The following is a 25185-nucleotide window of genomic DNA, read 5'->3' on the forward strand; positions in this document are numbered from 1 at the left end:
GACTATAATTTATACATAGATTTTGTGGCTGAATGCGTCGTTTTCCTCAATGGCCAGCTCATCCTTATCGATCACCATACGCAGTGGCATGTACGAAAACATCACCTTGTCTGTCGCCTTTAGTAGTTGTGTGAGAGCGATGTCTGACGACGGTTGATATTCTGAGTTCATGAAATAAAGGTCGGCCTTTTTCGTGACTCGTCCTTTCCGCAAAAGTCTCTGCAGGGCTCTTGATGCAGAATGCTTCATGGACGAAGGAATCTTCCCGTGCGATGATCGCTCTTCGAGTTTTCGCCAGATCATAGGCAGCTCGATCCCGCCTGCGCCGTTCTCAGCAATAACTGCAACAAGCGTATCTTCAAAGTTCCTCCTCTCCGGAAGCACAGCAGCTTTCTCGTCCATCTTGCGTTTCATTTCTTCATAAAGTTCTTGGGTGCGAGGTGAATAAATAGGTAGTGTGGGGTACTGTGTCTCCGCATAGCGGATGAGCTGGATGAGCTGCGATTTCGACAAAGATGCAAGATACGCCATCCTCACTTCGGGCTCTAGGTTCTCGCCCGTCTGGCCTGTCTCGAGCGGGATGATTTTTTGTTTCGCCTCGCACTGGTTGCAAAACCACCTCGCCTCCCGCACGGCGACTACGATCTGGTCGATCGGAGGGTTGTGGCAAAGCTGGTGGTATGGTGTATTGCAGCTATCGCAGAATACGATCTCATTTTTGTCGCTACTGTTGCCCCGTTTGCATTTCTTGCAAACGTACCCGCTGCCTTCGCCATTCACAGGATACATAAGCAGCTCGGGTGGGCCTGAAGCGGGGTATATGTGCGGGTTTACTGGGTGGATCCCAAAAAAAATTGTTGGCTGAAATCTCCTTCAGATTTGCTTGCTAAACTTTTATGTGTTTGGCTGCGGTATATAATTATATTCAAGGCTGCGCGGTGTCTGCTCTCTGATTTTTCGGCCGGTGCTACTGGGCCATCGGTTGGATCTTCACTGCTCGTAAACTGCGATCATGATCTACCATACCGCTGATCAACATTCTTTAGTCGTAACAATCCGTCGCCATGGGCTCATTATCCTTATGGCGCAGTATACACTATCAGATTTCAACAGCTTTCTTCCATGCATGCCCGCATAGCGCTGCAGATGTGACACGGAGCACAACTAATGCCTCATTTTAGTACCCTTTATCCAGAAACCTGTTTATATATGTTTCATTTTGTTATAGTGAGTATACCTCGTCGATCTGTTTCATTTGCTTGTCGCAGTTACCTGTAGCTCAAGTACGATCTCTCTCTCGTCTCCTCAGTACCTTACGACAGTTACTTAGCCGACACAAGTCTGTAACCTTCTCCAGTGAAATTTGAAAACTGAAAGAAACCACAAAGAAGGGTTGAATAACTGGCATAAACGATAAATACTAAATATAATATGCTACAATAAATCAAAGGGTTCAAAATGACCCGATACTTCACCCAAACAAACGGGCGATGCACCCCCTTACGCAACGCGCTTACGACAGCAGTTCCGAATTGGGATAAAACACGGGGTTATCCAGTTGGAATGTACATGACTATCAACAAAAGCACGCGCGTCAAGGTACCAAACCACTGTCCAAGGCGCGCCAGAGCAAACCAGCGACAGGAGCTAAGCTGTTCCGATTCAGATCAATCGCTTAAGTGCATACTACCGCCAAAGCCGTTCGTTCAACAAAGCAATGATCTAAATTCGGACCAAGCACAGGTGCATAAGCATCGCATGGAATGCACAGCGCACATTCTTTGACAGGAAGATGTCTGGTAGCACCAAATACGCTGTAAATTAAACTATATACACATTAGACTATACTTTTCGAGGATCGCACAATTTAAACTACTTCTTATCCCTCACTCGGACCAGAATCACTACTCACGCTGGGATTGACCAAACCCTTGCCGGCACGGTGCATGGGCTACCCTAACCAGGAGTTCAGGAATTTGGTAAAAGTCGACGTGAAAGGCGGCGAACAAACCCGAACAAAGTCTGGAAGAAGCTCAAATAAACTGCTAAAGTACTGAGAAGTATATTAGACACTAACTCAACGATAAGCGAGAGACCCTCAACGGTCTGGCATTTTTCTCAGGTATGTAGAAAAAAACAGGAGACATGCAGGGGTGTGCCCGCTAGATATGCTTGCAGGCAGGATTCTAGCAGTATAAAAGACGTGAAGATCCTACTGCGTCACTAGGATTTCCTCGTAAAGTTCACTCGTTTCCTTACATTCTTTTCTATACCCATAATGGCTTTCAAGATCGTTGCTGCTGCCGCCCTCCTGGCCACCGTTCGCGCTGTTGCCGTCACCTCCACTGACCTCGAGACCATCACCTCTTGCGGTCCTGAGGTCACTGACTGCCCCGCCCACAAGCCTACAGCTGGCCCCGCCGTCGTCACCTCTACCGACGTCGAGACCATCATCTCTTGCGGCCCTGAGGTCACCGACTGCCCCGCCCACAAGTCTACCGCTGGCCCCGCCGTCGTTACCTCTACCGACATCGAGACCATCATCTCTTGCGGCCCTGAGGTCACTGACTGCCCTGCCCACAAGTCTAGCGCCCCCGCCTACGTCAACAGCACCGCTGCTGCCACCAACGCTCCTGCTACCACTGAGGTCACCACCATTGTCACCACCGAGTGCTCTGAGACTGTTGCTGCCACTGAGGTCTGCACCGAGTGCGAGGAGAAGCCTGCTACCACCTCTGCTCCTGTTGCTTCCCCCGTTGAGACTGAGTCTTGCATCACCTCCCCCGCTGAGGGAACCACCCTTGTCACCGTCTGGCAGGGTGAGACCATCACTGTTGTTGGCACCAGCGCTCCTGCCGTTGCTACTGTGAGCAACCCCAGCACTGGTGTTTTGCTTGCTAACGGCGCTAACTCCGTTGCCGTCGGTGGTTCTTTCCTTGCCGCTGCTATTGGCGCTTTCCTCCTTTAAGTAGAGACGATTAACGTCTGATTTTATCGCATACCGAGTCTGTTGGACTCCCAATCCTCGGGATGTGATTTTGCTCGGCTCGTATTCGTATAAACACTGCTTTTTTGAAAGTCTTAATATTAATGAATATAGGGATATAGCTTGTATCGATACCTACGGTACCCCGACCAGCCAATGGGACCCCTATCCCTTGATTCACTTCATGGCTGGTATTAAATTAAATATTTGAAACATGCAGCGGTCCATGCAGTTTGCACCACCTTAAAACCATGTGCTTAAGGAGTTATTCTTGTTATAGCTGGACCCACGGTTTGAATTTTTGCAAATATAAGGTTCTAACCTGTCGCAAATAGTTAAGTTTATCAACGGCCCCGTTAGCAGCAGTAATGCACCACAAACTAACTTCACCCCTAGCTAGCCACGAATAATCACTGCAGCTGGGGAATATTCTTTGCCTACAGAGTACATTGGGACCACAGAACCACTACGACACCAACTATACTTTAAACTCGAAACCCACCTAAGTGCTACACATGTGCAGGTCACAGTTCTCGAGGTAGCACCGAAATATACAAGAAATCACGACTCAAGATGAATTATAAAACTAAAAACAGACACCCACTCCGACTCTGCTCATAATCAGTTGCATTATATTTCCTAATGCGCGTGCAGCGTGCGGAACCACCGGCACCACTCAGGGGCTGGCTAGGGATCGTAGTGGTCCTCATGTATAAATATGTCTCCTTGATTCCCTCATAGTATCTCAATTGAAATCATGAATTCATTGGTGCAGATCACTGGTATCGATCGTCCAGCTTGGCTGAATGCATCGTCCCTGGTCGCACCTGCCAGCTCTGCTGTTGTACCTGTTCCGAGCTCCAGTCTGCTAGAGCGAACTACCTCTGTTCAGGCCCCTACCACTACGTCTGTTGAAAGCTCTAGTGATCTAAAGCCGCCGTCGACAGCGCAGTCATCATCTTCTAAATATACTCTGACCTCCAGTGCCCTGGACTTGCCCTTGGTAAGTCAAACCTCTGCCACCATATCCTCGCTTGGCTCAAGTATGATTGAGCCGCCAGGATCGACTGGTTCTTCATCTATTGCATCTTTTCTCAGTACAACTTTCCCCGAGGAGTCTGCTCCGAGTCAACTCTCACCTATTCCGTCTCTTCCAGGGTCAAGCGCTCTCGAGCAGTCCACAGTAAGCCAAAGCGCATCTACCGGATCTATCACCAGTTCAACTGGTCTCAAGCAGTCGACAGTGAGCGAAAGTGCATCTAGCGGATCTGTCACCAGCTCAACTGTTCTCGAGCTTTCGGCAGTAAGCCAAAGTACATCTACCGGATCTGTTACCAGTTCAACTGGTCTCGAGCAGTCCACAGTAAGCCAAAGTGCATCTACAGGATCTTTCACTAGGTCAACCGAACCCAAGCAGTCGACTGTGAGTCAAAGCGCGTCTATTGGATCTGTCACCAGCTCAACTGGTCTCGAGCAGTCGACAGTAAGCCAAAGCGCATCTACCGGATCTGTCACCAGCTCAACTGGTCTCGAGCAGTCAACAGTGAGCCAAAGTGCATCTACCGGATCTCTTGGCAGTTCAAGTGTTCCCGATCAATCGACAATGAGCCAGAGCGCATCTATCGGATCTCTTAGCAGTTCAGGTGTTCTCGAGCAGTCAACAGCTAGCCAAAGCGCATCCACTACATCTCTTGGCAGTTCAAGTGCTCTCGTGCTGTCGACAGTGTTCCCAAGTTCACCCGCCGGACCTCTTGGCAGTTCAAGTATTCTCGACCTGTCGGGATCATCCAGCTCTCGTACTTCAAAAAAATCTGAGACAAGTCAAATTTCGATGTCTACATCTACTTTTAACTCTAGTGGTCTCGAGTCTTCGATACTGAGTGAGTTTCCAGCCCCTACGTCTATGCTCAGCTCTAGTGTCCTCGCATCGTCGATGTTGAGTCAACTCCCACCCATCTCACCTGTCTCATCTGTCTCATCCGTTTCCGGTTCAAGCACCCTTGATTCTTCCATGGAGTCTCATGTCTCTGCTAGATCATTCTTGACTAGCTTTGGCTCAGCGTGGTCAGAAGTAACTCGATTGTCAGCTACCATGTCAGCTACCATTTCCTCTACCAGCTCCAATTTTTCTGAAGAATCGGTGAAAACTCAGGTTTCAAGCACTGACTTGCCGCTGAGCACCAGTTCTGTGCAGTCAGGAATGACTCAAGCCTCAGGCTCTACACCTCCTCTCAGCTCAGTTACCTCTGGACTGTCCCAGGGACCTTCGAGTTCTAAGAACGAGTCACAGACAGTAGCAACACCCCTCACAACTCTCTGGCCTCTGCCGGCCTCTTCTCTAACACTCTCTGCACTGAGCACTGGAATGAAACCTAGTTCTGAACTGACTTCATCACTGCCCTACCGTGAAACACTCCAAGAGTCTCGTAACTCAACAGTGCCTACAGGAACAAATGCTATCTCTGCTTTTTCGATGGAAACATCATCTTCAAGCTTAGTATTCCTGCATAGCACAAATTCATCAACTGAAACTTCAGTAAGCTCCACATCTGAGACATCGCAGGTTATGGAGCCTTTAGTTGGAGCTAACACCACTACACACTCTGGTTTCACTGAGACTAGTTTGCCTACGACTCCTGTTCATTTGAATACATCCGAAAGTCTGATTACACCACAGACTAATGCAACTACAAGTCATGGGTCTACTAAGATTTCTTCATCAAACCACACTACAGGTGAAACAATCAAGACTATCAGTGCAGAGGGAAGCGTTCAGAGTAGTGGGAGTATCAAGAGTCTGCCTACTTCAAGAAATCAAACAAGCGTTGGACGCCACAGTTTTGCTAGTATCTCAAAACTTGTCTTGAGCACGTCAAATTCTTCAATCGTCCAACCTCAGGTGTCAACAAAAAATTCTCACACGATAATAAACACCTCTAGTTCTTCGGGAGCGACCACTTTCTCAAACTCGACCGAAGCTACTTCAACAGCAACACAAAGCACTTTGGCAGCGCCACAAGGACCCCTGACACCTCCTTTTGCTGCACCTCTCAATCCACTGACGGTCATTACTGTTTCTGACGTTAGTACGGTCACCCAAACAGTTACTGAGTGCTGCTTAGGAACATGCACTCAGAGGCCAACTGCCACAGTTTTCGTTCCACCTGGCCCCTCTCCCACAACAATTACGATAATTGAAACTTGCAGAACCAATGTCGAGTCCTCGACAACAACCACTATTATTGAACCCTGTCCTCTGAACCCTATTATCACCCCTCCTCCTATTGTCTTGCCTCCTGACGTGACATTTGTTCAAACGACCAGTACGACTGTAGCTACAGGGGAATGTACTATCACACAAACAATCACGAGTTGCGCTAAAAATACATGCTCTTCGAAGCCAACAGTAACTGTTTACACGCCTACCTCGTCTACTGAGACTTTAACAGTAGTACCGACTATTCGAACGTCCACCCATGGAACTGTAACTGTGACGGTTGTAGAGTCTTGTGTCTATCCCTCGCCTCCACCTTGTACGGAGTCGCCTAGCATCGTGACTCCTCCTGGAGTTCTCACCACCACCCAAACAGTGACTTCCTGTACCAGGGATATATGTCGAACAGGTACACAGACTCTCACTGTACCATCTCCTGGGCCAACACCAACAGCTGTTATGACGACAAAAACGTATATCTCGACCGCTCAAATGACTACAACTACTTGTTCGAATGGCACTTGCTCGCCTCACACAGTTCCAAGAGTTTTGACTGTTATTAGCGAAACCTCGACAGCGCCTGCACCATCACCTACTATGACGACTGAAACATATCTGTCAACAAGTTATATCACTACAACTTCTTGCTCGAATGATGTCTGCGCTACTCATACTGTCCCGAGGATTGTCACTGTTACTACTGTGGTCCCTTGTTCAACAACACCAACCCCATCACCTACTATGACGACTGAAACATATGTGTCAACAAGTTACATCACTACAACTTCCTGCTCAAATGATGTCTGCGCGACTCATACAGTCCCGAGGATTATCACTGTTACCACTGAGGTCCCATGTTCAACAACACCAGCCCCATCACCTAGTATGACGACCGAGACCTATCTATCGACTAGTTGCCTCACAACAACTACTTGCTCAAATAATGTCTGTTCGCCTCATACAGTCACAAACGTTCTCACTGTTACTACTGAGGTTCCCTGCTCAACAGCACCAACCCCACTGCCAAGTATGACGACCGAGACCTATCTATCGACAAGTTGCCTCACAACAACTACTTGCTCAAATAATGTCTGCTCACCTCATACAGTCACAAATGTTCTCACTGTTACCACTGAGGTGCCTTGCTCAACAACACCGACCCCATCGCCTAGTATGACGACTGAAACCTATCTATCGACGAGTTGCCTCACAACAACTACTTGCTCAAATGATATCTGCTCGCCTCATACAGTTACAAACGTTCTCACTGTTACCACTGAGGTCCCTTGCTCAACGGCTCCACTTGTCACACTACATTCTGTCCAAACCACAATGAGGACTACAGTTAGATACCTCACCAGTATCGAGACATTAACTACAACAGAATGTTCGGACTCATGTGCCGAGAGGACTACAACTGCAACGAAGCTTGCCACATCAATCGAAACTGGCGTCTCAACTCTGTCGACTCATACGACCGCTGTCCCATCTCACGATATCACATATATCACAAAGACTCAAGTGACGACACACATAGTATCCGTGTGTGTTGCTAGCACATGCTCATTATCAGCTACTACTGGTACATTGGTCGAAACCCACATCTCAGGTTCATTGTCGGGATACTTCACCGTTACTCCAGCTTCACCTCAAACGTCTGCTCCCAGCCCCGAACAAACCACATCTGCTACTTTGCAATGCACAGGCACAATGTGCACACCTAATGGTGTCACACCGCCTGCTCAGTGCATTGGAAGTGAATGTTCCATTGCGCCTTCTACATCATTACAATGTATAGGTAGCGATTGCCCCCCCGTGGTCGTTCCGCCTCCTGCTTTGTGCACGGGCACAGAATGTTCCAGTGTTCCAGTAGCACCAGCGAATCCGGGATCACACATAAGTGTGCTGAAGAAACTTCTTTTGGTGGCACTCCTTCTATAGACGCAATCTAACTGAATCAATCGTTAGCCATAAATTAGTACTACAAACCAATATTTAGCCTTTTGTTATTCAGCACCCACCTCCATTCTAGAAACATTTAGGGTTACTATGTGTTCGGTATAAAGTTGCTTCAAGATTAAAAGATTAACAGTTCTTATAAAAATAGTAAACTGAGAGCACTGCTCGGTCCTTATTGTAACAGTTCCGAGGTCGCATCGCGAAGTTCCAACGTTGTCAGCAGCTCGCACGACTTTTCCGTGTACTGAAAGTTAAATTTGCACCTCAACGATAGTTAGACTTAAAATTTTCATTTATTGGACAATTAGAAGCCATTACGTATTGGAAGACTATAAAAACTGAGACCGGACTTTTGGAGAGCTGTATGCTGAATCAACTTCTCGTTGGTGCCTTAGTGCTAACAGGAGTACACGCTCATATTAAGCAGGGTAACTGTCAGATCGTTTCTAATATTGGAGAAACGGAACTAGACAATGAATGTTGGAATAGCTGCGAATCGCAGATCACCAATTTTCACATCTGTGAAATGATGGGTGGCTGCAACCACTGCCAGCTCGCTCAGTATAACGTTAAGGATGTGAACGACTGCATGTCGTGTTACTCTGGGTCAATTTCTAAGAGCGTTTCCCTTGATTTCACCAATGCTACTATGTTTGATGACAGTGATCAATTTGAGAGTGCTGTACAATTTTTTTTCTGGCCGAAAATCACCGGTTGCAACCCATGCCCGGCTCCTACGCCAACTCCTTCTATGCCTCAGACAGATACACCAGACACGGAAACTCCAACTGACAGTGTTCCGGATACCTCAATGCCTGACACCTCAATGCCTGATACCTCGATGCCTGATACTTCGATGCCCGATACGTCGACACCGGACACTGCCACTTCGGTACCACCAGCTGAAACAGTGACTTCAGTTGAAACGGTTACTTATGATCATACTAGTTTGATAACAACATTTTTGGAAGCCTCAACTGTTACAATGACGCCTGGAACGACCATTATTACTAGCGTAGTTCCTGGAACCACATCTGTGGTAACGTTACCACCGCAGACAATAACAGTGACGACAGAACTGACGGAATCTACTGTTTCTACATACACACAACCTCCTGGAACAGTAACGTTGACACAAGAGGCAAGTACCCTCACCATGATTTCGACTTTGCCCCCAACGACTGTTATTAGCACGGTGGTATCAACCCCGCCTGTTTCAACCTTAACTGTCTTATCACAAACGACTTTGGTTGTACCTTCAACCGTGACTCTACCACCACAAGTTACCACGGTTGTTACCACAATGCCTCCTGTAACTGAGACAGATGTGATAACCCAACCAGCGGAAACTGTTACCCAGGTAACAACTGTCGAGAGTACCACAGTATTTACTTCAGTGTATACTATTGGACCAAGCACTCAAACAGTCACTTCAACTATCGAGTCTGAGACGACACAGACCCAAACTATCACACAACCCGGGACGACTGACGTCACAACTCTGACTCTTCCTGGCACCACATACACCGAGCTTACTACCTTGACTCCAGGAACCCAAACAGTATATGTTACCACAGAATCAACTGTAACTGAAATGTCAACATATATGACGAGTATTGAGGTTACACAGCCTCCAGTTACTTCTGAGGTGGTGAGCACTGTAACCTCGACTGTGGTTTCAACATTGCCTCCTAGTACTTTTACAACAGAGATTATAGTCACTGAGACATCTTTGAGTACATTATGTGAGAACCAGCCTGCATCTACCGTAACATATGAGACAACCTTGCCAGCTGGAACGGTGACGTTAACCCAGACTATACAGTCCGAAGTTACCGTCACTTCAAGCTACGAAACCACTCTTACATTAACACCAACCGATCAAACTAGTGTGACATCGGAAATTGTAACTCAATGGGAAACTCTGACTGTGCCTCCGAGCACCTACACGACTGAACAGGTGATCACTGAAACTACGGTGTCGACTGTAGTTGAAACTCAGCCAACAACCACCCTTACCTACTTGACAACATTGACACCTCAAACACAGACAATTACTGTCACTGATGATGTTACTTCCACGATTGTATCAAGTTATGAGACAACAGTCTTCACTACCTTGACAAACACCGAAGTGCAAGAAACTGTATCAACACTGTACACTACTGAGATATTGACCATGCCCCCTGAAATTATCACTACTGAGACATCTGTTACTGAATTAGTCACTACTGTTACTGAAACTCAACCGGTATGTACAGATGTGACTACTCTGACACCTGGCACTCAGACTGTGACAGTCACTACACAAATGCCGCCAGTGACGACAATTAGTACATTTGAAACAACAGAATACGTCACGGATTCTGAGACTATCACGCTGACTAGTAATGTGCTTACGACTGAAACAGTTGTTACAACCCAGCCAGTGACTATCACATCTGAGCTTGATGTGACGGAAACTACTGTAATGACTGTGACTCAGACTGAACAAGTGACGACAGTTTCGGAATTTACTTCACCACCTACAACAGTGACTACGGAAGTGACATTACCTCCCACGACACTGACAACAGAGATTGTTGTGCCCTCGTGCACCTCCATCGTCACCGTCACTCAGACACCAGGTACGATAACCACCATCATAACTCAACCACCGTCTACGGTTGTGTCAACAAGGGTTGAGGAGTCAACATTCACCACTGTGGTAACTTTGCCTCCTGTGACAACTGAAACTGATGTTACGGTTGTTGTCTCTGAGACGACCACCGTGTTCACACCACAACCCACCACTCTGACTCAAACGTATACAATGGACACGACTGAATTCACAACAGAATTTTCAACAATTCCACCAGTGACCACAACGGTGACATATACTGATTCTGAGGTTCTCACTACAACAGTTTGCTCCGCGTCACAGACCGTCCTTACGATGCCTCCGGTAACCTATCTCTCGACGATAACAATTCCAGGGTCCACTATAACCGAAACGTCAGTGGTTACAGAACAAACTGTACTAACAGTACCCCAATCGACGGCTGTTGAAACATTCACCTCCAAAGTTACAACTGTGCTCACTCAAACGCTTTTTGTTCCAACCACATTGACGCAAGAGGTACCAACAACTCAGTATATCACAACCACTCCAGAGCCTAGTGTCTCTGTTTCGACAGCTACTGTGACTTCTGTTGCTCCGTGCACGGATAGTTCTTGCACAGTTACACTGCTATCTACATCTGTTTTGACCCACGATGTGACGGAGCTACAACCGACCACAATTGTATCCACTCTCCTTTCTGTCGTCACAGAGTCACCGAAACTATCCACTAGAACAGAGACTTTGACTACTGAGGTTCCTTACACCTGCTCTACTGGCATATGCTCAAGTACAGCTACCCTGACCACGGTATACGAAAGTACAGTATACCCCACGACTACAATAACGAGCACACACACTACAACAGTATGTCCCCCTCCTGATACTTTTACTTACACATCAACGTCTACAGTCACTTGCGAGACCGAGACTTGCTATCTGACCCACACAGGCCTCACTACCATGTCTGTAACTATCACACCTGGCCCTACAACAATCACAATAACTGGAACTGAGACCATCACGGGACCAGAAACTCCAGCCCCGGTAGGCCCAACTCAAACTCCCCTACGGATACCGACTCACAGCCGCTGGGAAGTGACCAAATGACCAGTACCACAACACAGACATATTGGATAACAAGATCTGGTACATTAAGTCCAGTTTCAACACCACCCAGCTCGTCTGGCTTCAATATTGGCCCTTCGCAAACTGGTACTGACTCCAACCCAGGAGGCAGTGGAGGTAGCAATGGTTCTAATGAGAACCCAGGCTCCAACAGCCCAGGCAACAATGGAAGTGATACTGGTGCAGGTGATAATACAGGTGGCCCTGGCTCCGGTGACACTGGTTCGAGCGGTGGATCTGGAAGCGATACTGGTGCAGGTGATAATACAGGTGGCCCTGGCTCCGGTGACACTGGTTCGAGCGGTGGATCTGGAAGCGATACTGGTGCAGGTGATAATACAGGTGGCCCTGGCTCCGGTGACACTGGTTCGAGCGGTGGTGGATCTGGAAGCGATGCTGGCACTGGCAATAGTGGCGGTTCCGGAAGTGGCAATACCGGAAATGGAAACAGCAATGGAGCAGGATCAGACTCTGGGACAGGATCAAACCCTGCACCAGGGGATAACGGACCCGCGTACAACGGAAACTCTGGAGGTGAAAGTGGAAACGGAAATATGGGCTCAGGCAATAATGAAGGTGGTATGGGATCACCTAATGGGGCTGGCAACGGTATTCCCGATGAATCCGGTCCCGGTTCTGGCGACTCTGGGAGTGGTGGAGGAGACTCTATGCCTATTCCAGTGGGGCCGGCTGTAAGCTCTATACCTGCACAAACCTCTGTACCTCTTGCTAATGCTGGAACTACTTATCAACCTAACATTAGCTTCTTTGGATGCATTGTGGTTCTTCTCATGCTCGCTTAACTGTGATCAACGACAATGACCTTTGGTACTTCGGCTATAGAATAATTCAATAATCATTTGAAAATCAATTCATTTCTAGTACAAGATTAAAAGGTTAGCACCAGAAACGATAAATACGATAAAAGATGGAACGGGACTGGATATAGGCTCTCTCCTCAACATTCTCCCGTTCCAAGGTGGCGATGTCAACCTCTCGCCTTCCCGAGTCCAAATCCATGTCCTTGGAGCGAACGTAGAACTTCCAGTTACGAGTCCAAAGCTTGTGCCCGACATAGAACGCAATTACGACAGGTGCGGAAAGGTAAGCCTGGAAAAATACTGACGCGTCGGGAGAACCTCCAGGAGGCCAAAGGGCAACCCAGAACTGCAACCCGAGAACGGCCACGTTAATTCCGAAACCAACCCACGAAGCGTAAACACCTGCTTGTGCTTTGAAAGCAAGCTCATCGAGCGAGCGGCCCTGTTTGTGCATGGCAACGCGGAAGCGAATGTGGCAAAGACAAATAGAACCCCAAGTGAAAATGGAGGAAAGACCTGAGAATGCAAGTAGCCAATCAAACACAGTACCATAGTCTTTATAGGCAGACAAGAAGCACAGTAGACCGAAAATAATTGTGGCCATAATAGAAACCATGGGACGACCTTCACGGTCAATGTATTTGAAAATTTTGGGGGCCATACCAACCTGTGCCAAAGCTGTTAGAGTACGTGAACAGCCAAACACAGAAGAGTTTGCGACAGACAAAACGGCCAGGATAATAACAGTGTTGAACACAGAGGGCAGTCCACTCACGCCAGCATTCTTAATGGCAATGACGAAAGGAGAGGAGCTACCATCGGCCGCGGTTCCGAGGTTAGGGTCAGTATATGGCACAAGCATAGAAACGATGGTCAAGGAAACAATGTAGAACAAGAGGATACGCCAGAACACCTGTTTGACTGCACGCGGCAGAGCCTTTTGGGGGTTCGCGGTCTCAGCAGCGGCCAAACCAGAGAGCTCGGTTCCAGAGAAAGCGAATGCAGCGTTTACAAACACCGCAGCTACACCCTTGAAGCCATTTGCGAACGCACCGGGATCATACCAGTAGTGAGCACCAATATAGTGATGGTTGGGTCCACCACCAGCAGCAATGACGATACCGAAGATGCAGAACCCTACAACAGCAATGACCTTGATAATAGACAAGATAAACTCTGTCTCACCATAGCCACGCACGCCGAAAACGTTGACCATACTAATAATGAAATAAAAAAGCGAGACCCACGCAGCTTTATTTACATTTGTTGCTCCGTTGTCATCATAATTCCAGTAATTAATAACAACAGCGGCTGCAATGAGTTCCAGAGGGTAGACAACTAGCCACTGAAGAGCGTAGTTCCAACCCATGGCAAAGCCCCAGGAGGGATCAAGGAAGCGCACGGAGTAGATGGAGAATGAACCAGAAATAGGGAATCGGACAGCAAGCTCACCAAGGGCATTCATAGTACCAAACAACATGAAACCGATGATGGCGAAGCCGATAATAACGGCGGCTGGGCCACCTGTTTTGAAAGAGCCACCGGAACCAATGAACAGACCAGATCCGATAGAACCACCAATAGCAATCATCTGAATGTGGCGGTTCTTAAGTTTTCTTTTGAGAGGCTGGCGCGACATCATGATCGCTTGCACTTCTTCCTCGGTCATGCCGGTGGTATCGATCTTTTCCATTTGAGCGGGTTTGAAGCCATCGATAATATCTCTCCAGAGGCCGCGGGACTGGGGAGGTTCGTGGTCATCCAAGCTGCCTTCGCCGCTCTCGACGCCAGTGACCTGAGTCTCGTCTTTTTTATAATCGTCGGACATGGTTCAAAGAACGAGACCTAATTGTTTGAGTGTTTTCGGATCTTTGGTTTGTGGCTCTACTACTAGCAGAACTGTATCAAACTTGATCTCAAGTTCCCTTGTGGGGGTCGGATCAGGCCAGCTAAATAGGAGAAAGTTTCAAGTTATACCAGGTTAGGGTATATGTTCTTTTCCAGGGTTCATACCCTAATGCAGGCTGGGGGGCATGCAACGCAAGATAGCAACTGATACGGGTATGCGATAGCGGACTTACTCGAGGTCAGTGGTTTCTATAGTCACGATAAAGATACCCTTGACACTTATTTATTATTTACATCTCATGAAATCTAGTTATCTTGAAAAATTTCCCAGCGTTTACTGGTTGAACAAAGCGCAGTAGGCTATCACGCCCGCCCGAAGCCACACGCCTGCCTAATTATTCCGGCGACCGAACTCGCCGATGTTAGGGTACGATAGCGATAAAGTACAAAGATAAGTTTATGAATAACCTAATAGAGTAAATAAGTAGTCACTTTTCATCTCTGAGTTCTGATCCAATGGGTTTTTCTCAGAAACATTTGATTCATTCAGTGAAGTGTCATTAATGTACGCGACCCCGTCTGCTATCTTACCAATATTGTGATATCGTAACCCAACCCTACATTATCAGCATTCCCACGATAGGGACATGCAGTGGTGTGCATGAATCATGTCGAAATCAGACCAGCCCCGTACCCATTTTTCGACCCTCGCGAGCTGGAGTTTGATCCCGTACTCTGTTTACACCAGAGAATAAATGGAGCGAACTGTATGGGATGTTCACCGCTGTAGAAGAAGTTTTTCTGGGCTTGTTGATGCCCAATAGCACGGCACCAACGACCACACTTAACAGGTGATGCGCATGTCCTCGATCCGCCCCCAACAGAAGTCGATTTTAGCACCAGCGATACTTTTCAAGCCAAAACCAGTGGGTTTTTGAGGGGGTAAGTTGGTTTGAGCCTGCAGTTTGGGTCGTTATGCTCTCTTAGAGAACTGTGGAGGGGCTGTCTTGGGATCGCCCCCCCCTAACGCACATTTTAACAAGAACGCCCGAGCTCGGATCATGGTACAGAGCCCTCGAAGCCATGGTTTCCAGGCTAGAACAGCGGTATCGTTCGGGTTGGCCACCTCCACCGTGATCCGGCTGGATCCTCGGTGCTGGAATAGATGCAGTGCGTCAGCCTAAATTGATCGACGGTCTGGATCTGGGAATATTTGCGTAGTCTTTTACACTCAAATGCAGACAGAAGCTGGATGTCAGTGAGAATTTAAATTAATTATTCTCGCATACCACACTGGAAAAATATGATATACCTCCTATCGAGCAAAGGAAGGGCCGCCGATGAGAATATGCACAAGCAAGGCGTCTCGAATAATACTTTTCTGCAGGGTCCGATTGGACAGCGCTTGCCCCGCGCAGTTCTAAATCATGCAAACAAGATTACTGCTCCACACTGCAATGCGCTATTTGATGATCCATGAAATACTGGGTATTCCTGTCGACTTTGGGTAACCGCACGACAGTTCTCAAGGTAACGAGCATTTTGGCCCGAGAAGCCCCTGGTGCAAGTTTGAAATGGCCAAATGGTGGGTTTTTTTTTCGGAGATAGGGCCCGATCTGTGGGGTGCTCCACACTGCAATGCGTTATTTGATGATCCTTGAAATACTGAGGTATTCCTGTGGTCTTGGGTTATCGTACGACATTTCTCTACATAACAAGCTTTTTGGCCCGAGAAAAACCTGATGCAAGTTTGAAAAGGCAAAATAGTGCGCCTTTTTTTGAGAGATAGAGCCCGATCTATGGTGTGATCCTCGGTCGGGAAGACAGCTGGGAGCTGGGACATAGGCACATTATAGCTCGGTGCGTTCAAAACACCTCTAACGTCAGATAATATGGGCGTTGACAATGAGCCGGTCCAAGTTCAAAAAATCTCATCGTGAATTAGGGGTATATACCCTACGACATCTTCGTTGTCAACAAAATCGGCAATAGTTTAGTGGCTAGAATTTCCGCCTGTCAAACTGCACGCGGGAGACCGGGGTTCAATTCCCCGTTGCCGAGCTTTTTTTGTGATTGTTAATTGAAATCACGTCCTATTTTTTGGTCATTACACTGGGAAAATGGTCTCAGTTTTCAGAAAGGCATACGATGTTCGTAGCACACAAAAATGCGAACTGTTTTAGACTAGTGCATAAGTCATGCCAGGCCCACAAATTTTTATCATTAGCCGTGATAGTATAGTGGTCAGTACGCAACGTTGTGGATCAGCACCGTTGAGACCCAAGTTCGATTCTTGGTCACGGCACGCTTTTTTTTTTGAACAGGTAGAGCTCACTTGTTGACCGATTTTCGCACCATCGATGGGATTGACTTCCAATTATCAATTCGCCACTGGAATTGTGCCGTTGCAAAGAAAATATCGAAACGCGCCTTATCTCGTATCTCTATTTACACCCAAACCGAGTTTGCCTTAGTCATGTTGAAGACAATCGTCGCCATCGCACTCATTGTGGCGTTTTATGAGTTCTGGGGTGATGATTTGAACCGAATTTGGTTTCCGGATGAATCCAAAACGCCGTATGATGTTCCAGGGTTTGAGCTAGACTACATCTTCCATCACAACACGGACGGAACAGGCTTTCATGGGCGGATGGAGGCAAGCGGATTGCACGTGCAGACCAGCAATATGGGGGTCTCGGTCACCACGAAGTCTATTTTGAAGTACAAGCGGCGCACTGTTGAGGAGATTGAGAGCGATTGGGCTAGCCGGCTACGCCTTCCTGTCGAGGATCGTTCTCAAGTCGCATTGGCCCAGGCATTGGGGATTCGACCCGGGTTGGTAAACCAACATGAGCTACAGCTGCAATCGCATGAGGTGTCTTCGCCAAATGTTTCTGATAAACGCACTGTTCTGTCTCTAGCCGAGATGGCGGCAAATGCTTACGTCGCTATACCCCACCACGGCGATTGGACGAATGTTTCCAAAGGATGGGATCATGAGGGCTTTGGATGGATGAGTGACGGAATACGTGGTTATGTTTTCACATCTCCAGACAAAAAGCTCGTAGTCTTGTCTTTCAAGGGCACGTCGGCTGCAGTGTTAGACGATGGCGGTCCAACTGCTCCCAACGACAAGATCAACGACAATCTGTTTTTTTCATGTTGCTGTGCTCGTATATCCTACTTATGGAATACAGTCTGCGACTGCTATATGGGCGATGGTAACCGCTGCGATGAGGCCTGTGTCGAAGCAGAGTTTTGGCGTCAGGACCGCTATTATAGAGCAGCGCTTGAGATTTTCGCAAATGTAACTGCATTGTACCCGACTGCAGATTTGTGGGTTACAGGTCATTCACTTGGAGGCGTACTTTCATCACTTATAGGACGTACCTACGGCGTCCCAGCGGTAACCTTCCAGGCGCCGGGTGATAAGCTGGCTGTTGAACGGCTCCACCTGCCTGTGTCGCCAGGTGTTCCTATTTGGGATGATTATATTTGGCAGTTCGGTCACACAGCAGACCCCATCTTTACAGGTGACTGCACCGGCCCCAGCTCCACGTGCTGGATCTCTGGATTCGCGATGGAAAGCCAGTGCCATTCCGGCCTTGTATGCAGCTACGATGTGGTTAAAGAGTTGGGTTGGAGGCCCTCTGTTGCAAACCACCGCATCCATGTTGTTATCGACGACATTATCAACGTCTACGATCAACCTGCCGAGTGCGTGGTTCCAGAACCATGCAGTGAGTGCGACGGGTGGGAGTTCATTGATCCTTTAGCGCCTCCCGTCGAGAGCAGTACTACCACCACTACAGCATCCACCACCACGCTTGCAACATCTTCCACGCCCACACATACTGTCACCACAGCCGAGCCTATTGAAAGCTGCGTCACGCGAGCCTGGTACGGCCGCTGTCTTTCGTGGACAACTACAATGCCAACAGCTACACCATATTTATTTTAAACACCCTAAATTTTCTTGCATATACTTCCCAGTTACTGCCTTCCCCCTCTGCACCTTCCCGTTTTGCTGACAATGGACATCGCAGAGGTGTGCACTGGCCCGTCGCAGCGGGAGTCCTGTCCGCCGGCACTTGAGCCGCCGCCTGCTCCTAGTTCTGTGCATATGTGGAGAATAGCACAAGGAGCGACTGCAGCTGTGGCCTGGAACAAATGGCTATACGTGGGCACTGCAAATGGGTCATTGGTTGTGTTTGATCTAGACACTTACCAGCAGCTGCACGAGTTTGATGTGCACACTGGCAGTATGATTACTCTTGTGGTGCATAAAAACATGCTTTTCAGTGGTTCGTCAGATTCGCTGCTCAAGGTTTGGAGCTTGGCGGCTGACGAGCTGCCGGTGCTATTGCACACAATCTATTGCTTGGAGGATATTGGAGATATTTTTTGCATAGCTTATGTGGAACCACTACGGACGGTTTATTTCGGTACCCAGAATGCCTCGATCCAGTGGGTGACGCTCCCGGAAACGGCGAACAGCTCAGAGACTTCAACAGCAGCTGCTGCAAACCATCCTGCTGTGCGGCCGTCACGCTTTTTTGACTCGGCCGGGCCAGGTGGGAAGCTTGCGCCGCCTCAAACTCAGACGAAGCAGCTGCAGATCGATGAGGACTTCAAATCGGACGAAACACTTCTCGAAGTGCCCCTGAAAAACTGCATCAACTTTGCACACAATGGCTTTGTATATTGCATGAAAACTACCCAAATTTCCGCCAATGAACCTTTGATTGTCAGTGGAAGTGCTGACGGTACTGTCAAGGCCTGGACGGTTGGCGCTTTAGGGGTTCTTACTGAGCTTCGAAAGGTCGTTTGCCCAGATGGCGTTTTCAGCATGGACATTGTCGCTGACTGGCAGCTTTATTGCGGCCTGGAATCAGGCAGAGTCATGCTCATTGATTTAGAGACTTGGCAAGCCCTTAGTTATCGTCTCTCTGCGGAATCACCATTCATCGCCTTAGTCGGGGTTGGTGATGCAGTTTACGCAATGGCAGATGATACTATCTTCTACCATTTACCCTCAACATCAACCACGGTTAGTTGGAAAGCACCTGGTATTATAACATCCTGCTCGATCTCTGAATACAAGCCCAATCACCTGATTACTTCGACAGCGGAGGGCCAGATTTCACTATATTCACTAGTACGTTCAACCCCTTCACCAGCACCAACTGGCTTTCCAAAAGAGGCTGCGCAGGGTCTTACCAACGATGATATGATATCAACACTATCACGGTTAGTTCGCTACCAAACAGTGTCGTCCCGTGATGGCCAGTTCTGGTCAGAATGTCGACGCTGTGCGTCGGCGCTTCGAGATCATATGAGGTCATTGGGCGCAGAATCAGACCTTTGGCGGGTTGAAAAGGGTAATCCTATCGTATATGCCCGCTTCAAGGCAAACGCACCTGGAATTAACCCCGGAAAAATCGTGTTTTACGGGCACTATGACGTGATCGAGGCCAGTGGTGGTAACTGGAAAACTCCACCTTTTGAACTTACCAGTATTGATGGGTACATATATGGCCGTGGTGTATCTGATAATAAAGGACCCTGTCTAGCGGCGATCTATGCTGCTGCCGAACTGTATTCGCGCCAGAGCTTACCCAACGATATGGTATTTTTAATAGAAGGTGAAGAAGAAAGTGGTTCACACGGCTTCTTGGATGCGGTAACAAAACACCGCGAAGAAGTCGGAGACGTCGATTGGGTAATATTTTCCAATTCGTATTGGTTGACCGATTCGCGGCCTTGTTTAAACTACGGACTCCGAGGTATCGTTTACGCTAAAATTACAATCACATCCGACAAAGCTGACGTGCATTCAGGTATAGATGGAGGTGCGGCTCGTGAACCCGGTCATGATATGGTTCAGCTATTGGCGAGACTAACAGAGCCTACAGGTGAAATTGCCATTCCAAACTTTTCTCAGTCTGTCCTCGACATGTCTCCCGAGGAAAGTGAACTGCTGGATGAAACGGTAGCCACCGAAGGCTTTGAACTCAACCGCTCTGATCTCACACATAAATGGTTCCGTCCCTCTTTGACGATCCACAAAATGAACGTTAGCGCACCAAACCCCACTGTGATTTCCTCGCGAGTGACAGCCTATGTTTCCATCCGCATCGTGCCCAACCAATCTTCGGCCGAGATTAAAAAGCTTTTGAATGATCACCTGAGCAGTGTTTTTTCCACTTTCAAAACACCAAATAGGATGGAAATCGAGTATCATTACGACGCTGACCCATGGCTAGGCGACTACCACTCCTCGCCCTATCGTATCATGACAGAAGCATTGACAGAAGAGTGGGATGGAGTTGGACCTTTATTCGTTCGAGAAGGCGGGTCAATTCCAATGGCCAGGGCTTTAGAGAAGCTTTTCGATGCTCCGGCTGCTCAACTTCCATGTGGCCAAAGCTCGGATCGAGCCCACTTGACCAATGAAAGACTCCGCATCACAAATTTGTTGGCTGCGCGAAACGTATTCGTTAAGCTGTTCAAAGAGCTCCGCTCCCAAAACTAATATATTACAAGCTAGATATGTGCTAGGTACGATAAGACGTGTAAATAGCTTTGAGGAGTACCTCGCCTTGTCTCCAGTATGGGGTCACGGGTGCGACCTGTTTGTCGGTATTCAAAAGAGTGTAAACAGCCATACGAGCAGCTCTCACAGAGTACTCCTCAGTAAAAACCATGTCATCTGGAATCTCGACGAACTGGCTGATCAGAGCCAAGTTTGTAGAGCCATCGGGGACGACAAGCGGACGGTCCGTCTTGGCACGGGGCTGGAAAAGTGCATCGACGAAGGGCATGATGCATGGAATAACATTCACAACACTTTCCTTGATTTTAGCTTCGTGTTCCTCAAAATGTAGATGGTAGATCAATTCTGTGAGAATCTCTTCACCCGTGCATTCCATCATTGGCCTCTTGACGTAGTCCCCAACATTGTCGGGGTAAAGTCCGTATCCCCACAAAATTGTCGTGTCTTTGTCCTGATTCCTGAAATGCGGTTGAGCAGCAACCACGATAGACATTCTCCAAGACGAATCTCTGAAGGTCATGAGTGCTCCGCTTCCAGGGCGATTACCCGAGTACTCTTCGATGAGCTTCAAGAGGAAGTTTCCGGTGAACGTTGGGGTGAATGAGAGCCATTTGCTCTCGTCGGGTTTCTTATAGAATGGGTCGGGGTTTCCAAGCTTGCCAGGCTTCTTGTCGGCAATTTTCCGCCACAATGCGAAACTTGGTGGATCATTGGGGAGATATTTTGCCGGGGTGTGGTAGTCACCATTATCTGAATTATCAGTGATTGCGCCATTGGTGAAAAACACGAGATCATTCTCTCGAACCGGAATTGTTTCCTCGCCGCAGATGATCGCTTTGACGGTGATGCCGTTGCCATCCTTAAAATCGAGATCAGTCACGGTCTTGCGCAAAGTGAAATCAACACCCTTCTTGGTGAGATATTCTTTCAATGGGACAATAATTGACTCGTACTGGTTGAATGGTGTTCTTGTCACGCCCTCTAACGTTTCAATTCGTGAGAACTCCAACATCATTCGTCGCATATAGCGGCGGAACTCGTACAGGCTGGACCACTCTTGCCAAGCGAATGTTGTCTGCCACATGTACCAAAAGTTTGTGGTGAAAAAGTGGTCGCTGAAGTAGTCACGGATGGTCACATTATCCAGTGTATCCTCGTTTGTGAAGTATAGCTTGGTGAGCTTCATGCGATCGGCGGTGTTGAACTGCATATCAGTCACAGGAAGCTTCTGGCCTTTGCCATCAATTAGCCTGGCATTAGAATGAGTTGGATTGGCACGATCGAATGCCAAAATCTCGTCTTTGACCGAAATATTCGGCACGTCGAGAGATGGAATACGGCTGGTAAGATCCCAAAAGTTCTCATATGTCTCTTCGTTTAGCATTCGACCACCACGACAAATGAAACCTTTGTCCGCAGATCCAGCTCCGTCATTGCTGCCACCGAGCACTGGGAGGTGCTCAATGATATGGATGTCCTCACCAGCGAAGTTAGCGTCTTCGACCAAATAGACGGCGCCAGCCAAACTAGCGAGGCCGCCGCCAACAAAGTATGCTTGTTTTTTAATTTCTGACATTTATACAGACTACACACATCAGCTGTCTATTTATACTTGGCTCTCCGTCCCAGAACGAAACACCACGCAGCTGCATGCGCATGAGCAGCGCAAGGCGAGCATCACACGACAGTTGAGCCAAGAAGCGTTCAGATCAGCGCGACTTTGGCCGCGAAAGCTGGTACATGGTCAGGGGAACTAACTATATAAATTTATAAATAAATTAACTGGTAAACCAGGTCCCGAACAGGCACTACATTTCAGTCAAAAGCGCAGCTCCTGCACACCCTTCTCGCAGCGGTTTACGTGCGCAGATTGGGCAAGGGCAATATGTTAAAAAAACTGACCTCGGCATCGTTTATTTGAATGCAACGTTCGCGGCACCGCCTTTTCCACTTTGATAGGTCTCGGAAAGCCCGTCGTAAACTGTGGCTAGGTGATTGATCCGCTCCTCCATCTTTTTGTCGCCTTTCACCATATCCTTGATGAAGTGCGAAGTGAAGAACTTGTTCTTGCGATTGTACAGTGGACGCTCGGGAGAGACTTCTTGGCCAGGATCAGGAACACAGTACACACTCTGGAGGATATCAATGTCGTAAGGAACCTTGAAACTGTCGCGGCTATCCTCGTACGAGAACAGGTAGTAGAAGTTGTCGAAACCCGACCAAGTGATTCCAGACAGACAGAGCGAGCAGGGCTCGTGGGTGGCTAGGAAAACACAATCCTTGGCCGCGGGACGCTTGTCTTCGGGGATTTCAAAGAACTTCTTGATGCAGTGGATCTCGCCATGCCACAAAGGATTGTGCACCTCGTTGTTAGTCTCTGCTACAACCACACTGAGGTCGTCCTTGCGAAGAATCGCGGCGCCAAACAGTTTGTTACCCTTACGGACGCCCACTTCAGTTAGAGGGACGATATCCTTCTCGATAACATCAAGCAAACGGTTAGTATCAACACACATTTTGGTAACTTTGGGGGGTTAGGATCACGATTTATATCCGCTGTTATCCGCTGTGGGGAACCGGTATACGCCGAAACAAGATAACCTCTAAGAGATAGGCACCCTAAGCCTGATTGAGAAGCTTAGTTTACGGTACTTATCCGCAGCTGAGTAAAGCCGTCAAGAAGCGTCCTCTTTAGCTCAATTGGCAGAGCGTGGGACTTTTAATCCCAAGGTTCAGGGTTCGACCCCCTGGAGAGGAGTAAATACGAGGATCAACACCTCGAATACTTTTTTGCAAATCTTTTTGTTAATAGGAATTTGTATTAACTAAATTCCTGGATGGGACCAATAATTAAAACGTATATCTAGCCCAGCGCCCTGTGTATTTCACAGATTAATGCTGGGGTTTCCATTTTGATCCATGCAAAATTATGGCGAGGCGGGAATCCTAAGCGCAATTCTAGGAAATATCTTCGTTAACATCGCCATTAATATCCATAGACATGCTAAAAAACGATTGGTGACATTTGCTATTCATGGACCTCCACAAGTCAAATTTCACGATCGGCTATGGTGGCTTGGCCTGGTTTTGCTAGTGTAAGTTTGCATCAACTACGAACGTTCAATACTAACAAAAGCTTTGGCGAAATAACCAACTTTGCCGCGTACGGGCTGGCACCGGCCTCGGTAGTCAGCCCGCTCGGCGTGTTCTCAGTGATATCAAACTGTGTCATTCTGCCAATTCTTTTTGACAAAACACCCCACATAGAAACGGTAACCGGGACAGTGATTGCGATGCCGGGAATTCTCCTCTTAATTATCGCTGCCCCGAGTCTTTCAGTTCCACCTGATGGCCCGCAATTTGGACCCATTGTCACGCCCTACATCGTGATCAATCTGGTCGCTTGTATAGGGCTCGCATTTGCGCGTCTGCTGGCAAAAAACGACCCTGCTAAGCAGTTCTTTCCCAATGTCGGAATGTGCGCTTTGATGGGGTCTTTTTCAGTGCTGGCCATCAAGGGCATGAGCTTATCCATCGTTGGACATCATAAGGAGATCAGTGCCCCCATGTGCTTGGTGATCTTTCTCGGGACTACGATTCTCCAGTTTTCGATATTAATTGAGACTCTACAACATTTTGCGATGCACCAGGTAGTCCCGCATCACTTCATCATGTTTACGGCTCTAGTCACAATCGGTTCCAATGTGCTATTTCACGAGTTCTCAATCTCGACCTCAGTTGCTAAGATTGAGTTCGCTTTTGGCGCGCTGCTTTCAATCGTGGGCGTGTTGATCTCGGCAAGACCCCACGAGCACCAACGAAAGCTCTCAATAGCCATGGCAAGGCGCCGTTCTTCAGTCGCAACAATACACTCAAAGGCTCGCGTGGTGTTGGATTCAAAGCCACGGAGGCGGCGAGATCGCCGCAGAAGAAAGCGACGAAACGGTCCTCAATCCGCGCCTACGCCAGGATCGTCTGAACTCTTTCCTGATCACTACTCGGTTGGGCGAACTGAAACAGAGCCCAGACCCCATCCGGACCCTGCAAACCCACCTAGTCCTACGGAACATACAC

The 25185-nt window shown here is 48.0% G+C and overlaps 10 protein-coding genes across 10 annotated transcripts; 6 read left to right on the forward strand and 4 right to left on the reverse strand.

Annotated features, from left to right (window-relative positions):
- Positions 1-9: 9 nt before the first annotated feature.
- On the reverse strand, positions 10-789 carry B9G98_03864 (SWM histone demethylase complex subunit phf1; the record flags this gene model as incomplete). Its single annotated transcript, XM_024810421.1, has 1 exon — positions 10-789. One exon carries the CDS (start codon positions 787-789, stop codon positions 10-12), a length of 780 nt encoding a protein of 259 aa, XP_024666189.1.
- Positions 790-2278: 1489 nt separating this feature from the next.
- B9G98_03865 (hypothetical protein) lies at positions 2279-2968 on the forward strand (the record flags this gene model as incomplete). The annotated part of the gene is made up of 1 exon (XM_024810422.1): positions 2279-2968. One exon carries the CDS (start codon positions 2279-2281, stop codon positions 2966-2968), a length of 690 nt encoding a protein of 229 aa, XP_024666190.1.
- A 775-nt stretch (positions 2969-3743) lies between these two features.
- On the forward strand, positions 3744-8141 carry B9G98_03866 (hypothetical protein; the record flags this gene model as incomplete). The annotated part of the gene is made up of 1 exon (XM_024810423.1): positions 3744-8141. The coding sequence occupies one exon, from the start codon at positions 3744-3746 to the stop codon at positions 8139-8141; it is 4398 nt and encodes a 1465-aa protein (XP_024666191.1).
- Positions 8142-8523: 382 nt separating this feature from the next.
- B9G98_03867 (hypothetical protein) lies at positions 8524-12689 on the forward strand (the record flags this gene model as incomplete). The annotated part of the gene is made up of 3 exons (XM_024810424.1): positions 8524-8553; positions 8599-11805; positions 11847-12689. 3 exons carry the CDS (start codon positions 8524-8526, stop codon positions 12687-12689), a joined length of 4080 nt encoding a protein of 1359 aa, XP_024666192.1.
- A 94-nt stretch (positions 12690-12783) lies between these two features.
- Positions 12784-14535, reverse strand: B9G98_03868 (General amino-acid permease GAP1; the record flags this gene model as incomplete). Its single annotated transcript, XM_024810425.1, has 1 exon — positions 12784-14535. One exon carries the CDS (start codon positions 14533-14535, stop codon positions 12784-12786), a length of 1752 nt encoding a protein of 583 aa, XP_024666193.1.
- Positions 14536-17031: 2496 nt separating this feature from the next.
- Positions 17032-18516, forward strand: B9G98_03869 (Putative lipase ATG15; the record flags this gene model as incomplete). The annotated part of the gene is made up of 1 exon (XM_024810426.1): positions 17032-18516. The coding sequence occupies one exon, from the start codon at positions 17032-17034 to the stop codon at positions 18514-18516; it is 1485 nt and encodes a 494-aa protein (XP_024666194.1).
- A 72-nt stretch (positions 18517-18588) lies between these two features.
- B9G98_03870 (putative di- and tripeptidase DUG2) lies at positions 18589-21090 on the forward strand (the record flags this gene model as incomplete). Its single annotated transcript, XM_024810427.1, has 1 exon — positions 18589-21090. The coding sequence occupies one exon, from the start codon at positions 18589-18591 to the stop codon at positions 21088-21090; it is 2502 nt and encodes an 833-aa protein (XP_024666195.1).
- Positions 21091-21112: 22 nt separating this feature from the next.
- Positions 21113-22687, reverse strand: B9G98_03871 (Oleate hydratase; the record flags this gene model as incomplete). The annotated part of the gene is made up of 1 exon (XM_024810428.1): positions 21113-22687. The coding sequence occupies one exon, from the start codon at positions 22685-22687 to the stop codon at positions 21113-21115; it is 1575 nt and encodes a 524-aa protein (XP_024666196.1).
- A 337-nt stretch (positions 22688-23024) lies between these two features.
- Positions 23025-23627, reverse strand: B9G98_03872 (hypothetical protein; the record flags this gene model as incomplete). The annotated part of the gene is made up of 1 exon (XM_024810429.1): positions 23025-23627. One exon carries the CDS (start codon positions 23625-23627, stop codon positions 23025-23027), a length of 603 nt encoding a protein of 200 aa, XP_024666197.1.
- Positions 23628-24030: 403 nt separating this feature from the next.
- Positions 24031-25090, forward strand: B9G98_03873 (NIPA-like protein 2; the record flags this gene model as incomplete). Its single annotated transcript, XM_024810430.1, has 3 exons — positions 24031-24206; positions 24248-24960; positions 24990-25090. 3 exons carry the CDS (start codon positions 24031-24033, stop codon positions 25088-25090), a joined length of 990 nt encoding a protein of 329 aa, XP_024666198.1.
- Positions 25091-25185: the final 95 nt, after the last annotated feature.

Source organism: Wickerhamiella sorbophila, assembly GCF_002251995.1.
Source record: "Wickerhamiella sorbophila strain DS02 chromosome Unknown contig2, whole genome shotgun sequence".
NCBI lineage: Eukaryota > Fungi > Ascomycota > Dipodascomycetes > Dipodascales > Trichomonascaceae > Wickerhamiella > Wickerhamiella sorbophila.